The sequence below is a fragment of the Platalea leucorodia genome (assembly GCF_965183815.1).
Source record: "Platalea leucorodia genome assembly, chromosome: 1".
In the NCBI taxonomy this organism is placed as follows: domain Eukaryota; kingdom Metazoa; phylum Chordata; class Aves; order Pelecaniformes; family Threskiornithidae; genus Platalea; species Platalea leucorodia.
This window is the reverse complement of record NC_138823.1, coordinates 134,702,027-134,718,029: the sequence shown is the minus strand read 5'-3', so window position 1 is coordinate 134,718,029 and position 16,003 is coordinate 134,702,027. Positions and strand designations below refer to the sequence as shown.

The 16,003-nt window shown below is 53.1% G+C and overlaps 1 protein-coding gene across 1 annotated transcript; it reads right to left on the bottom strand.

Moving 5' to 3' along the window:
• Positions 1 to 5,599: 5,599 nt before the first annotated feature.
• On the bottom strand, positions 5,600 to 6,163 carry TWIST1 (twist family bHLH transcription factor 1; the record flags this gene model as incomplete). The annotated part of the gene is made up of 1 exon (XM_082307891.1): positions 5,600 to 6,163. One exon carries the CDS (start codon positions 6,161 to 6,163, stop codon positions 5,600 to 5,602), a length of 564 nt encoding a protein of 187 aa, XP_082164017.1.
• Positions 6,164 to 16,003: the final 9,840 nt, after the last annotated feature.

Here is a 16,003-nt window from a genome sequence, read left to right as displayed (position 1 = left end):
TGTATTGCTCCTTTCTTGACTGCTTGTTTAATGACTCTGCCTCGTCCCAAACAGAACAAAGCAACCCTAAACATGAAGGGACGACCCTGACCCTTCCCAAGAGCATCCTTCCCCCCCCCTCGCCCCCTCCCGCCTCCCGGTTTCCCCGCACTGGGAGGGCAGAGCGGGTCCCCGTCCCGCCGCGCACTGCGGCGGGATTCTGCACCGCAGCAAACGGGCTCTCTGCACCCGCCGAGCAAACCCGCCGGCTTGCTCGGGCTGATGTTTTGCACGAGCACTGCTAAAGCTCCCAGAGCCAAATGATGAGCCATTAATTGTCCCAAACCGATTCCGCTATTATTTCTGCTATTATGAATTGCTACTGTTATCACTGTAGCCGTCTTGATTTCAGTGTGAGTCGGCGGGACTGTTTCCGAGTGAAACCCGTCCTCTTTTGCTCGTGTCCATGGAGGGAACAAGCGAATTTTCGTAAAGTTCCCACAAATTTAATGCCATCTCTTTATGAAAAGAGCGGGCAAGTGTCGGCTACCCCAGACAAGAAGACTACCTAAATAAGAGGGGTGCGAGTGCTCCTGAGCGGGCGGAGGAGACAGGGAATTACTGGGAGAATGTATGGCTTTTCCCCCGATCTGAATATTTGGTTTTGTTTTGCGTTTTATTTCGGATTTTTAGGCGACTGTTATCATCATCATTATGTTTCCGGAGCTTTATTGTTCCTGCTCTGTAAAACCGCTCTAAGCCTCCCGCAATCTCGATCACTTGGTCCTTATAAATGGCCGGCTGTTTGCTTTTAAAAAAGAAAAGGGGGACTTTTGTACAAGTGATTTTAACCTGCTCCACCTTCAAGTGACCTGCCAAATGCTCCTTCTTACTTTATAGACATCTGGGAATTCCATACATGCCTTAAACTCCAATTACACACCTTCTTCAAAGGACACGTGCTTTGATTTGCCAAGAACACTAAGTGGACTGAAGTCGAAAGAAGCTGGTGCAGAAGTTAATGTAAAATACATCCTGTGCCATGTTTACTGCAGGCAGATTATGTTGGGCAGCAAATAAAACAAGCCCTGGCGGGATGTGGATGTGTGCGTCTCCTTTTTTTCGCCGTAGCCTCCCGGATCCCTCTACGGGGCGGACTGGACTTGCCGTCACCACCACCACCCTCTTCCCAGAGATGATAATTTACGGCGGAGCGCTCCCGCTCTCCCCGGCGGGCCCGCTGCCTGCCGGAGCGGGGCAGGTGAAGGGAGCACCGTGTGAACCGGGCGGGCACCGAGGGTGGCTGGGAGCAGCGCCGGGCCGGGGCGGGGGACCGGCGCCGGGAGCTGAGCCCCTTCCCCGGGAGCCGCTCCCGGAGACGCCGGGCCCCGCGGTGGCTCTCCCCGGGCGGCAGGTGCCCGCGGTGCGGGCGCCGCAGGTGAGCCCCTCTCCCCCTGCGCTTTCCCCGGCGTTTTCGTGCCTTCTGTGTTCCCCCCGTTCTCCCCCCCACCGCGTGTTCGTTTGTTTTGCTTAAAATTACAGATGCAGGGAAAACCGCCTGACATCATGGGAGCGGGACAAGCGCGCACTTTGAAGGGCTCCTGGGCAGGACTTCAAGTGAAATCATACGCCTGGGAGGAATCCGATACCGGCCGGGAGAAAGCAGCGGGGCGGCCCCTGCCAAACCGAGGAATGTGCGAGGGCCCGCGGCCGGCGCCCCCCGCCCGCCGCCCCGCAGGAGGCGCAGCGCCGAGCACCCGCGGCGGCCGGGCAGCGCCGGCACCGCTCCGCCGCCTCCGCGCTCCGCGGGGCCCGGCGGCGCGGCCGGGGCCGTGGCGATGAGATGGGGGAGCTGCTTGGACCCGGACCTCTTCTCCGCTTGGCTTTGCTTGTCTGCGAATAGACGGGACATACTGATGCCTCGGAGAAAGAAGCAAAATCAGTCAGGACTTCCAAAGGCAGAGTTCATTTTCTGATTGCAAGAGTGTTTAAAATTCCCAAAAGACAAATTAATACACTTTTTTTTTTTCCCCCTGACTCTGACTTAATCGCTTTTGGCTCTAGCCTTAGGAGCACCAGGCCTTTGCAGTCCCCAATTCCAACCCAGGAAAGGGCGCGTTTGTATTTTAAAATCAAGATGATCTCCTTGTTATGATTTTTTTTTTTAACGAAGCAAAGGTGGCGGTTCGCAGCCGGGAAAGCGCACCGGCTGAGCGCCCGGGTGCTCGGGGAGGGCTGCGGCGCCGGCAGGGACCCGGCTGGAGGGACCCAGGGGCGAGGCGGGGGGACCCGACGGTGGCATGAGCCCCGTGGACAGGAACTGGGGATTTTTCTCACCCGGGTGCTTCAGCTTGCTGGAAAGGGCTAGGACAGGCCGGGCCAGAGGCCTCTCGCTGGTTGCGACAGAGTCAGTGAGGTTTGAGTTCATCAAGCGGAGTTGCTCCGGATTTCTCGGCCCATTTCTAAGGGCGACAAGGGTTTTTAAAAAGCACTTGATTCCTCGCTTATATTTCGGAGGTATCCCCGTCCACGAAACGCGCCTTCCCCTCAGCACCGAGCAGTTCCTCTCGGGTTTTTTCCAAACCTGTTTTCTTCCTAAACGTGGGGCGATTTCCCCCCTTTCCCCGGTGTGATTTCTCCCCTAAAAGGAACGACCGAAACCGCCCCCAACCCCTCCAATCCCCCCAGCCCCACAGCCAAAGCCCCGCGCCGGCTCCCCCTGCCCCTCGCTTTTGCTGCAGCCGATGCAGCGCGGACAGACATTACCTCCTCCTCGGCAGCCGGGCCGCAGCGGAGCGGGGTTTTTCGAGAGATGCGAGCCGCTGAGCGGGGAGCTGCGGGTGGCGGGGGGAGGCAGCGGCCCCCCGGGAGCTCCCCCTCCTCTCCATGCCGGAGGGCCGCGACCACCAGAGCCCCCATCCAATTTCCAAGTCCTCGCTAATCCGGCAGTGCAAACAAGCGCTGCGGGCTCTCTACTGTAAACATTGCGCACTGGCCTAAAATATGCACGATATTAAATTCATAATACTGTTATGTCAGCAACAGACGGTAATATGTGGATATGGAAACAAAAACATTCAGGCAATAAAGTCAACTCAACCTGGGCTATGCAAACAGGCTCTGTTTTGAAAAAACACCCCATCCTATTTACCCTAGACACTGGCTGAATCCCGGCAGCAGGGTCCCTGTCTCCGCGGGGGACTCTGCTCGGCCCCCAGGGCCGGGGCGGGCGCTCCGCGGCGGACGCCCCTGCGCACCCGCGCACCCTTCGCAGCCGCGGAGGGGCAGGAGGCTCCGCTCCCCGGCCACGGACCGGCTGCGAAGCGCTGGGAGATGAGCAAGTGACAGCAGAGGCGAAATCAGCTGTCCGGTTACAAGGGTTGGGTTTGTTTTGGGTTGTTTTTTTCTTTTCTTTTCTTTTCTTTTTTTTTTTTTTTGGTTTGGACAACCTCCCTTTTCACCTTCCTTCCGAGCCCTCAGAGCTGGAGGCTTCCTCTCTCTTACAACTGGGGTCTCGCCGCACACCGGGACCCCGCGGAGGGTATCGTGAGAAGAAAGAGAGGCAACATGCGCCCTACGTGTAGAAAAAGAAGAGGGAGGGTTAGTGGATCCCTCCGTGCTTTGTACAACGAAAAACGTGATCGCTAGTCTATAGATTATATAAAACCCCAGAGAGCAGAGCAGTCAAACATCACTTCCACCGGAAAACCCCACTCGCCAGACACTTCCCTATTTCATTCTCACTTTCTCTCGCTTTGCCTGTGGATGGACGAATGCCTGCTTAAACCCGATGCCTCTTCCTCAGGGATATCAGCAAAAATACCTGCTCCGGGGGCTGCAGAATGGGCCTTGCTCCTGCCTTACATCTGGGAGCCAAAGCACAGCGGCAGCGCCGGAGCTCCACAGCCAAAGCTCCGTTCCCCGCGGAACTCCGCGGCCCTTGGCGTTAACATTAAAGGGGGAGAGGGAGAGAAAGACATAATATCTTCCCCCCCCCAAATGCAGTGAGCTTCAGCGCAGAATAATAAAGCTGTCTCGATAAATAACATGCCTGTGTCTGTCAGTAGCTAGTTTATTTGCGTTTTTCGCCTGGTTTGTTTATACTAGTGCCCCCTCTCTCTTGGGTGTCTTTACAGCTCAACAAGCAGGTATTTATCTCCAGTTCCAGCCCTGCGTTCTCAGAGAGACCAAACTTTGAGGTTATTAAAATTTCAATCATATTTATTTATTGCAGAAAAATAATATACAAAGATATTTACAAAACAATCATAAAAATAGGAATGCATTTAGACACCGGATCTATTTGCATTTTAACATGGGTCATCAATAAATAAATAAAATGTTTATTTTTTTTCTCAGAGGAAAAATAATAATAATAAAAAAGTTAGGAACCGGGTATATAACAGCTTGAGCCCAGCTTATTCCCCCCTAAAAAAAAAAAAAAAAAAAAAAAAAAAGTTTTCATCTCTACAGGGATATTTTTTGGTTGGTTGGTTGGTTTCATTCAAGAATGAAGAAAGTCCACAATAATGTATTTCCTTTCATCAGTGGCTCATAGGCACGACCTCTTGGGAATGCATGCAAAAAAAGGCAAATAAAAAAAAAGTTAAATTCCAACATTCTTCGTCAAAATAAAAAAAAAAATCGAAAGATTCAGACTTCTATCAGAATGCAGAGATGTGTGGATTGTACCGACGCCCAAAGGGTAGTCACTGTCCAAAGCCCTTGTCTCTTTCTCTTTCCTTAAGTGCTCCCCACGCCCTGCTTTGAATTTGGATATTGCTCTTCTAATTTCCAAGAAATCCTTGGTACTTTTTTTTTTTTTAGACAAACCAAAAAAATCGTATCCAACTTCAGAGTCTCTAGATTGTCCATTTTCTCCTTCTGTGGGAACAATGTCATCTGCAAAAACCCAGAGAGGGCGGAAAACTCGTTACTGAAATGAAAGATACACATGCATCTACCTACACCTCTCTGCCTCTGGAAACAGGCTTATCGGGCACCAACAGGGGAGGGAGAAAGGCGTGCCCCTGCCCTGCGGGCGCCGCGCTGCCCCTGTGCCACCCGGCCCGGCGGCCAGCGGGGCAGAGCCGAGGGCAGGGGGCTGCTGGGGCGGTAGGGCAGGCTCACGGGGAAGCACGCAGCCGGACGTGGATTCACTTCAAAATACTAGCAGCGGCGGCAGCGGCAGCCGTCCCAGCAGCCCCGCTGGCTCCGCGGCGTTTGGTGAGAAAGTGATCTCAGGCCGGCCCCATCTGGCTGGGGCACACCCGCACCGCCGCCGCCTCCCCGCCCGCAGCCCACCCCCGCCGGCCGCCGGCAGCGCCCCGCCACGCGTGGGCCCCGCGGGGCCCGGGGCGCACCTCGGGCCGCGCAGGGGGAGGGACGCGCCGTGGCGGGGCGGGGGGGCACCTCCAGCCGCCCTGCTCTCCGGCCGGCCCTGGAAGCCAGGCCCCGCCGGACGGGGAGGGCCCCTCTCGCCCCACGGCCACGCGTGCCTGGCCCACGGCGCAGCCGGCGGCCCCTCAGTTCCCTCCTTCCCCCCTCTCACCGCCGGTTTCGGGGTCCCCGCCTTACCTAGGGCTCCTGCCGGGGGGATGCGGGTGGGGGACGCCGCCTGCTAGTGGGATGCGGACATGGACCAGGCGCCCTCCATTCTCCACACCGAGAAGGCGTAGCTGAGCCGCTCGTGGGCCACATAGCTGCAACTTGCCATCTTGGAGTCCAGCTCGTCGCTCTGTAAGACCTGGTAGAGGAAGTCGATGTACCTGGCCGCCAGCTTGAGGGTCTGGATCTTGCTCAGCTTGTCCGAGGGCAGCGTGGGGATGATCTTCCGAAGGGCGGCGAAGGCTTCGTTCAGCGACTGCGTGCGCTGCCGCTCCCGCACGTTGGCCATGACCCGCTGGGTCTGCAGCTCCTCGTAGGACTGGGGGCTGCCGCCGCCGCTGCTGCTGCCGCCGCCGCCCCCGCCCGCCCCGCACTTCTTGCCCCGCTTGCCTTGGGCCGGGCTGCAGGGCTCCTCCGCGGCCCCGACGGCGCCGCCGGCGCTGCGGCGGCTGGAGCGCCGCTTGCGCCCCCCTCTCTTGTTGTTGGGCAGCTGCTGCCGGTCCGGCTCCTCTTCGCTGTTGCTCAAGCTGTCGTCGGCGGGGGAGACTGGCGAGTTTGACTCGTCCTGCTGCATCATCTCTGGGGGGAGACGCGAGAAGCGGGCCGGGAGGGGGGGGAGGGCAGGGAGAAGAGGGGGGCACCTAACCCGCCAGCTCCCCCTTGGTCGGCTGCTTCGCTGGCCTGCGAGGAGAAGGAGGAGGAGGAGGAGGGAGGGAGGGAGGGAGGACCTCACTTTGGGGGGAGGGGGGATGGCATCAGGATCCAAGAGGAAAAAAAAAAAGCCAACCAAAAAAAAAAATCCCTCCCGATCCCTCCTTGGAGCCCCTTCGAGGTGTCTGGGATTGGGAGAAAGTTGAAGACTTGGAGGTTCTTATAGCTCCTGCTGGCGGAAAGTTTGGGGGCAGCAGTGTCATTGGCCTGACGTGGAGAGGAGGGACTTTTGCTGAGTTTTATAGGAAAGTTTCCGCTTCCCCCCCTCCACGCCCTCCCCCAATTATTTTTTTCAAACCATTCACAAGTGATCTGGCCTCCCCCCACACACACACATACATCCTTACCCCAGCCCCTTTCTCGGCTTCCCTCTCCGCGGTTTCTCGCTCAGGCTCCTTCGGTTCGTTCTCGGCTTTGGGGTGGTGCTGGGGGGCCGGGGCGGGAGGTTATGGGGGTGCCCGTGCACCCCCTGCGCTGCTGCGGAGGGGCCAGAGGGCCGCTTAGTGCCTGCGCTGGGGGGCGGCTGCCCCGGAGCAGCCGGGGGCAAGCCCGCATCTCCCGGGCTTTCCCCGCCGCAGCGGACACGGCTTGCAGCGAAAAGGAGGAAAGAGAGATTACCCGCCGGGCAGCATCCAGACACATCCTAATTTTGTCCCGCTCTCGCACACACCGCGGTCCCGTCACCCAGCGCCCCCGGGTTCTGCCTTTCCGAGGGAGCCGCACATTTCTGGGCTGGTGAGGGGGGGCGGCACAGCCTTGTCCTGTCAGGCTGGAGGGCTGCGCTCGGAGAAAGCCGTCTTCAGAGGTGGAAGCAGCGGGGAAACTAAGCACTGGCTTCGTATATACGCATCAGTCCCTGAGCTCGTCTTAAGAGAAACCCGGGAGGATCCGCGCCCCTGCAGCCCCCAGCCTGGCACACCGCGGGGCGGGAGGGTGCGCGGACCTCTCTGCCCACGCTCCGTGCCCGCTGAGCGCCCACTTCAGTTCGCCCTCCCTGAAGGCGCCCGAGTCCGGCACTTCCTGGGAACCGAGCTTATTTATTTTAAATTCTCTTTTATGTTCGCAGCCAAAGCTATTTCTCCCCATCCCCCGCTTTTGTGCCTCCTTCCCCGCTCGCTGGCAGCACCGAGCAGGTGGTGTGTCTTTTTAACAACAGCTCAGATTCAAACGGGGAACGCCTGGGAGGGAAAGCTAGAAATTGCCATCCATTAATAAATGGGGCGATGCACTTTTGCTGCTCCCTGCGAGGGGACCGCACGCCTCGGCTGCCGGCCTGGCAGCGACCGCTTAGACGGGGCAGCTCCGGCGTGGGGCAGAGCGGGCAGCGCCGGGGCAGCGCCGCGGCTCCCCGGCTGCCTTTGAGACGGGAGGGCGGAGAGGGCGAACGACAGAGCAGAGGAGCGATAAATCCCAGGCACGAAAAAGACGAGGCTTCTGGAAGAGCGCTGTCATCTGCTCCGGGGCAAAGAGCCGTCTCTCCCCTCTGCCTGGGGGCTCCCTGTCCTCCGGGCAGAGGCCTCCCGTCCCGGGCACGGCGAGGGGCCAGGACCCCGGCGCAGCCGCCGCCGCGGAGCAGCGGGCCCGGCCCGGCCCGGCCGATGGCCCCGCTCCCCGCCGCAGCGCCCGTCGGGCACCCGCCGCGGGCGGAGCTGCCCCGCCGCTCCTCTGCTGCCCGCCGGGCGGGCTTTGCTCCGTGAGCCTGCCGTCCCCCGAGGCGAGCAAGTAACGCTCTGCCCCGAACCTTCTCGTTTGGGCAACGGCCGGAAACAGGACCAGGGGAGGAAAGAGGGACTGACTAACCAGGCGAGGGAAGGCACGCCGGCACACAGACCCACCGTGAGCGAGCACGTCTTCCCGGCTTTCGGCTTGTCCCTGCTGTGTGTGCCGCGACCCATAGGACTCTCCTCTCACCTTGACACCACGAAGCTTTGGGGGTTCCCTTGTGTTGGCAGCAGCTGCTGCCCCCAAGGTAAGAAGAGCTGGTTCTCCTTCCACCTCCCTCTCACCAACGATTTTGGCTGTGTCTAGAGCCCCGGTGCTCCTCTGGGGTGTTGGGCACTGTCATTACAGAGCAGAGGTTGGAAACAGTGGTGGGGAGCATCTGTAGGCAACTCTGGGGGCTTGCCTGCCTGCCGGCCTGCCTGCCTTCCTTCCTTCCTTCCTTCTTCCCCTCTTTCGTCTCTCCCCCCCGCTTCTTACGGAAAAAACATCAAAATGCGAAACCAAACCTGGTTTTGGGTAACTGTTACCTTGCTGGGAAAACGATGCTGGGGCCATGCCTCGACGGTGGAGCCCCACATCAGCAAAATCAATGGAAGTGATCCACTGTCTGAAAGGAGAGAGGGGCAGTGTCTCCTGAGGGTTTGGTGCTACGGCAGGAGGCACGGCTAGTGTGGGTTAGCTGGACTTTGAGTGGGATGCAGGACATCACCTGCCTGCCACGGGGCAGGAGGGTGTGCAGCAGAGGCAAGGCCAGGTGGAGAGGGAGTGTTACATGGTTTGTAAAACCAGAAAACACAGAGACATGTAGAAAGGGGGTGACCTTGAAGAGAGAGAAGAGGGGTTGACCATGGTAGATGGTTGGGTTTAGGGTCAGTTATTCTTTATCGAAACAGCAGCAACAGCAACCAGCAGTAGTTAGCAGAACACATGTGGTGCCACCTGGGACCTGCACACTGCTGTGTGAGCCATGACTACACAGAAAACCCCATCATTTTCATTTTGGTTTTTGATTTGTCTTCGACTCACAACTCACGTGCTCCAGAGCAAAGGAAACTAAGCCCATGCTGTTACAGCCAAGACCCACCACATGAGTGCAGAGGCCAGGCGAGCTGTGGTGGGAGCGGTCTGGCCCGGGGGACCTGCTGGTGGGCTGGCTGTGGGAGCCCGCCTGGATCCCCCAGGCCTGCTGGTGGGCAGCAACCCTGCCTTGTGCTGGGGTGTCTGGAGGAGAGTGGATGAGTCAGAGAGTCATGTCTGGGCGCCCGTGTGAGAGAGAAAGACATACCAGTGTGTTTATGTGTGAAGTGTCTTTCTATGTGTGTGTGTGTGTGCATGTACACTGTACTGGGCACGCATATGCATGTGTTGGGAGGGAAGGGGAGCAGGAACTGTGCAGAATCTAAAGAAAATCAATTCAGCTCTGGTTTATTTTGAAATATACAGTTCTGGTGGGGATAGAGGTGGAGGCTTTTTACTCCACACTATAACAGTCATCAGCATGTAGTTCAAATCATCTGTTTTGAACCCCCAAAAGCCCAAAAGTGGGGTAGACCTGCAGATCACTCTGGAAAATGGGATGAAGGATGCCATGCCCTGTTCTCTGCTATGCATAGGCATGGCTTGGGTGGGGATTCCCCTGGCTCCTTGGGCAGGCTCTCAACCCTGCTTCACTCTTTGGAGGTGGCAAACAAGCACACAAGCAGCTCCAGGGCCTTTCCAGGGATATTTCCAGGTCCATTTCTGCAAACTTCCCTGGGCCTCAGCTCAGGAAAATGTGTGCTGTGAGGTCAGCCCTTACATGGCACACCGTCAGGACATAGAGAACTCCAGCTTTCTGTCATCTGTGCAGTAATGTATAACATTGGTAAAGTAACCACCTGGATTACAGGTGTGGGTGTGAACATGGAGCTAAATAAATTACAAGCTCCTAGGAAGATGAAATGAGGAATAAGTTTAGCAGAACGATAGAACAAGTTGGGCTGTGATGATCATTGTGGTCATGGCTGATCACAGGGAAACAGTTGGAAGGGATCCCCCTAGCTATGTACTGGTCCTTGCGTAGGCACCCGTCAGCTGTTGAGACACTCTCAGGCTGGGACAAGCAGGGTCTGCCTTAGCCAGGCAGAAACATCACAGCTTTTGAGGGGAGTAGGCCAACGCTTTGATTCTTTCTTTGATTTTTGTTTAAGAATGAATGAAAGGCTTGATTTTGTCTGTCTGTTTATAAATCAGTGCGGAAGTTTAAGAACTAAGATCTGGCGGTTACAACTACAATGTTGCTCACCAATGTGTTACGTGCATACACAAAAATTACAAGTTTTTGCAATAGGCTGTTCGGCATTCCCCATATGGCATGCACATACACACGTTGTAATTTAGCTCTCAAAGGCTGTTCACTGTGGTAAAATACCAAACTCTCTCACTGGTGGGGATTCCTTGGGATGTTCAGCAATGTAGCTGTTACATTCACGCACACTTAGAGACAGGCTCCCTGACTGTTTTCTATGTGGAAGCTTTCAGTCTGGAGTTTCCTCAGAAGCTGCACCTTTAAGACCTATTTCAAAGCCCCCTGAAATCAACTGAAGTTTCCCCACTAACTCCCATAGCCAGCTATTTTAATTCCTACAGATGCTAGGTGAAAGCCTGGTCGAGACCCAATCCCTTCAAAAGGGACAAGAGAGCACCCAGCAACTTTCCGTGCTGACGTTTACGCTGTAATTTGCTCCGTGTTCAAAGCACACCAGGAGACGAACTGGGAACTCTCACTGTGCCTGGCTACAAACTTATGCAAAGCCAGAGCAAACGGGCAGGAAGAATATATAAAGGGTCTGAGAGCGGTATGCATTTTTTGGCTTCTTTCTCCTTTTTCTTTTTTCCTATTCCCCGCGGCAGCTCGTACGAGCAAGGACGGAGAAGCGCAGAAGCCTGGCTACCTGGGCCCGGCGGGGCTCGGGCTGCGGGGGCCGCCCGGCGGGGCCGGGGCTGTGCGGCCGGCGGCCACCGGAGGGCACGATTCCCCGCCGGTCCCCGCTCCGGCCGGCGGCGGGCACGGCTCCCAGGTGAGTCGCTCCCCCCTCGGGCAGAGCAAGGCGGGCGTCCGCCGTGCTCCTGCAGCAGCCCACATCCCTTCACCCCAGTTTCACGGGCGTGAGATGCTGCCCGCCCGCTCCCGGGTCTGTTTGCCCAGATTCCTTCAAAACCTCCGTGTTTCAGCGAGCCCCGGGTGCGTTTTCTCGCTCAGGCGGACTCAGGCGCCGGTAGCTCCGCTGCCCGCCCTGCGGGGCGCCGCACCGGCACGGCCGCCCCCCCCGGGGCCGCGGGTCCGGGCCGGCACACGGGTCCTCCGCGGACACACGGACACCTCTCACTGGTGTGCTTCTAGCCCACGGCGCTTTGCCACTTGCTTCCTTTGGAAGCTCTGGGAAACAGAAGGATAACACGGGAATCCTTCAAGGAATCAGTTTCACTGTCAAAATGACAACAGTGATTTCTGTTTTACTTTTTAAGCTTGTTGTGATGTGGTCGTTCATCTGGAAGTCTTAACGGCTTGCTGGCACAGGAGGAAGTGACAGTGGCTTTTTTCAACTTCCCTGAAGGGAAGCCTCGTTGCTTCCAGTGCTCCCAGCCTCCCCGGGTGCCCGGCCGGCCCCGCGCCCCAGCCGCCCCCGCCTCCTCCTGCCCGGCCGCGGGGCTGCGCCGGCGGCAGGGAGCGCTGCGCCGCCCGGCGCCCGGGGCTTTGCCTGGCTCCGCAGCGCCCTTTCTTCCCAATTTTCGCCTCAGTGCCAGGCCAGGAAATACCTATGCCCCATTATCAACCAAGCGACCCCACATAGGAGACAGGTGTCCTGATAAATTAAGGTCTGAGATGATTTGCAACACGTGTTTTAATACAAAATCTTTTATTCATATATGCTTTATTCAGCTCCAGAAATAATTCATGGCAGTGGATGGGGCTTTTTAAGAAGAGCATGAGTACCTTGGTGGAAGCCTGAGTGGTATCCTCTCCTCCACCCCAGAGAAGATCAGTCCTTCCCATCGCAAGAGATCAACGTATCTAATGCTGTGGTGGAGCTCTGCCCCTAATTATGGCTCTGGGTCTTGTTTATGTGGTTTCATGTCTAAATCTGAAAAGACTGCTTAGTAAAACAAGCTTATCTACACTCCAGGGGATAATAGTTATTTATATTAATAATGGAGCTTATTTGCTATTTCAGCTCCTTTGATTTTTTTTTTTTTTTTTTTTTTTTTTTGCTTTTCCATCTCTTCCATCTTTCCTGAACTATGTAAATACATCTTTTTTGTATTCTTCCTGCTCCCACACATTACTCAAATCTATATATTCAATCTTTCAGTACGCTTGGCCCATGGAAACCCCATAAAACTTCAGGCCCTTTTAGCCACAAACTCTGCTTTTTCTTCCAAGGTGGGGGAGGGTGCACCTCGGGCACAGATGATGGATAAAGCATTCCACAAAGCCTTCTTCCTAGGGGTGGACTCAAACTCTTCCTGCAGCTCATGCAATTTGACTCAGAATCCTAGAGCCAGAATTTCAGCATGGAAGTGGGCTTTCCCCCCGTTAACCATGTATGCACCCTGGGGAAGAACCCCTTGTGCTTCCTACTCAGTGCGGTCTCCTTTAGACTTGCTGCTGCTCCTGGGATGTCAGAGAAGAAGATGAAAAAAAGGGTCATGTAAGAAAGAACCATGACTCACAAGAGCCCCATAGGAGTTCATTAGACAGGGTAATAGGCACTCCTTTACCTCTGAGGCAGGCAGCAAAGACTGGTGTGAGGGAAAGGGCCTGGAAGGTTGTCCTAATGTACACGTATGCTCTCCTAGGCAAATGGAAATGTTTTTTTGATTGGTAGCCTGATTGAATGCCAGGTCTGCAAGTTGGAACCCATCCACCTCCTCCTCCCACCCCGAGACCACACAAGGGCTGACTGTAGCCATGCAGAGGAGGGGAACCTGCAGGGGAAAGGTTCACAGAGGTGAACACTCATCTCATTCTTTCCACAACTACCTTACCTCTAAGGACACCTACCTAGAGCTAGAACACTTTTTGAGGGAGCAGAGGTTTCTCTCCATCTCTGCCAGGTTGCATTTCCTTTCAGAAAAGGTGGTCAGGGTGGAATCAAAGTCTACGTATTTCTTTCTAAGTGAGAAGGTTATGATTATTTTGTGCTACCGACTATCTGCTATGATGCTTAAACTGTACACCATTACCCCTCATTTTACAGCCCCAATCTCATTTGCCCACCTCTAGAAAACAGGATGATGATTAGTAAGGGCACCTTGCTCACCAGAGATTAATCTATCCATAGGTCCATATCCTAGTTTTAATTTCTGACCAAATGTCATGTAGAAGGTCACACAATGAAGCTGATCTAGAGCACAAATCTTCATTACCAAGCTCCTAGGGCAATTTTCCAGAAGAGGCAGTAGTTTATTAATATGTTAAAGTAAATTAACATACATTCACTGTTCATGTATGTATGCATGTATGTATGTATGTGTCTGTCTATATACTCTGACCTCCAGACAAGCATCTGTATTTGTATCTGTGCTGTATTGTAAAATACCACACTGCTTCTGCCTCTGCCTTGAAAAGTATCTATCTCAGACATATTCTCATGCCAAAATCTACTATCTGACCTTGCAGCACTAAAAATAGTTCATGTCAGAAGCAGAGAAATATTCGTTTCTCCTTTTAGAACATTTGTGCTTGCATTCATTAAGGACTTGGTCCAAAATCCTTTGATGTCAAGGGGAGTGTTTCAGTGGGCTTCGGATCAAGCCCTAAAATGGGTCAATTAAACTTTAAATAAAATAAAAATGAAAACAGGTCCAGCCTGAGAGTATTGTTGAATAAAAAGAAATATTTAAGAAAGGCTGCCTTTGGAGTAAAGAATCAGTCATCGTTCCTTAATAGTTAGCTGAATTTGTGGAGTTTTCCATGACTGAAAAACAATCCTTTGCATGAAGGTTGTAATTTGTTTTCAGTCTTCAAAACATCCATGTTTTGCCTCACAGTAGAAATGTTGTTTTTAAAGTATTTTGACCTAGTAAATGCAAAGATGATTTGAGCTCAGTGGTACATCTATGGGCTAGACCCTAAGCAGTAAGATACAGCCCAGATTTTCAAAGTCAGAACAGAGGCTTCATTCCAAAACACTCTCCTAACTAGAATATGTTCGGGCTTATGTGTCAATTCATATTCAAGAAGTTCATGAAATTTTCTAATGTCTGATCTAATGTTATTCTTTGCTGTTACACACTTTGCAAATGGGCTAATGCAGCTCTTGGTGACAGCAGATGTAATTAATTCAAAGGCAGAGGATGTGCAGAGGAATATAGCAAGGGCTTTATTACAAAGCAGTGAAGTTTACACCTTTAGTTGGTAATCCTGTTCTCTACAACAATACGTAGTATTTAACAACATACCTTTTAATAAAAAAGCAGGCAATACAAAAACAAATTACAGCCTCACAGTGTTTACTGCACTGCTTCCTTGTAGTCATTGTATCAGAGGTTTGGGTAATTTGAATGGTGTATGTCTGGAAGAATTTTTGCTGAATGGGGATTATTTGACAGGAAAATGGCCGTCATTCCTTTCAAAGAGATAGAAGTTTGATCAATTATATTGCAAAGGTTTACAGCCATATGCTATCTACAGTGACATTTATGATCTATTTTGGTTATCCCCAAATGGCCTTCAACCTAGTTATTATCAGCCAACATGTTAAACTTTTGGTCAGTGGAGATCCTTTAGTGTCTTGGAAAGACTCATGATGTTGTCTTCTGGCCAGATTCCACTATGGGTAACTACAACTTTATCTACATTCAACGTATGTAATTGAGTGGCTGTGGTATGGCACACTGTCATTTGGCTTAATTTCAATCAACTAAGATAATTTTCTGTATTTTCTTTCCTATAACACTGTGTCATGTTGCTGTACAAAGTGAAACAGCTGCCACATTCTCCTTCTTGAAGATGCATCCCAGAATGGGCTGTCTCTTTCAAGAGGACAATGTAGCTTCTAATTTGACAGGTAAAATTTTGCAACACCATATCCTTCCATCTGTGGTTTCATGTTGTCAGTTCATTGCAGGAACTAATAGTCTGGTCTGGATGTCAAACTATCTGATTTGTTAGTGTAGCTGGCAGGTTAACTGTCTAAGTCTTACCATTTCCGCACAGAATTCACTGTGGGTAGTAAATTTCATCCAAAAAAGAAGAAAAATAACCATGTTTAAAGATTAGACACACTGTTGGAAAATTAAGTTCTTAATGCTAAATCAGATGTATGATAGGAGGTACTTCATAATTGCTCACATCAAGGGTAAGGGGCCAACCCAAAGGCGTATAGACAGGAGGGAAAAAGGCGATACAGTCACTCAGCTATCTCTACAAGAAACAGCCCTTCATATTCTCACAGACCTAGTGTAGATCAGAAGCAAGCTATACTGCTGTAAAGAGATAGAAGATGCTTTTTCATTCCTTGTGGTTATGGGAGCCATGGTATTTTTTCACACATACCCTCACAAACTGTTCATTGAGGCAAGAAAGGATTCCACTGCTCCTTAAGTCACAGAGGTTAGCAAAATATTACATGACGAAAAGTTGCCATTAAACTTTGCTCAAGAGCATTTGAAAATGGTATCTGAAACCCACATTGGAATAGGTGCTACTGCAAGGGCACCAAAACTGAAGGGCGTGGATTAGCAACTCCCCAATAAGAGCTGTGGCACCACAAATGATGCAGATAACATCACCCCATTTGCAATATAGATGCAGGAGACCAGCACCATACAGGTAGTAGTAGCATTATGCATAGAGTGCAAAGAAACCACAGCAAATGTAGCTCGTGTTTTCCCTAGATTTTCACTGACTAAGAAACCTCCACGGTGCCACCAGTATTTCCACCATGCCTCTGCAAGGCCAACATTACCAATCTCCATACAGACTTCCTGTCATTTGAAA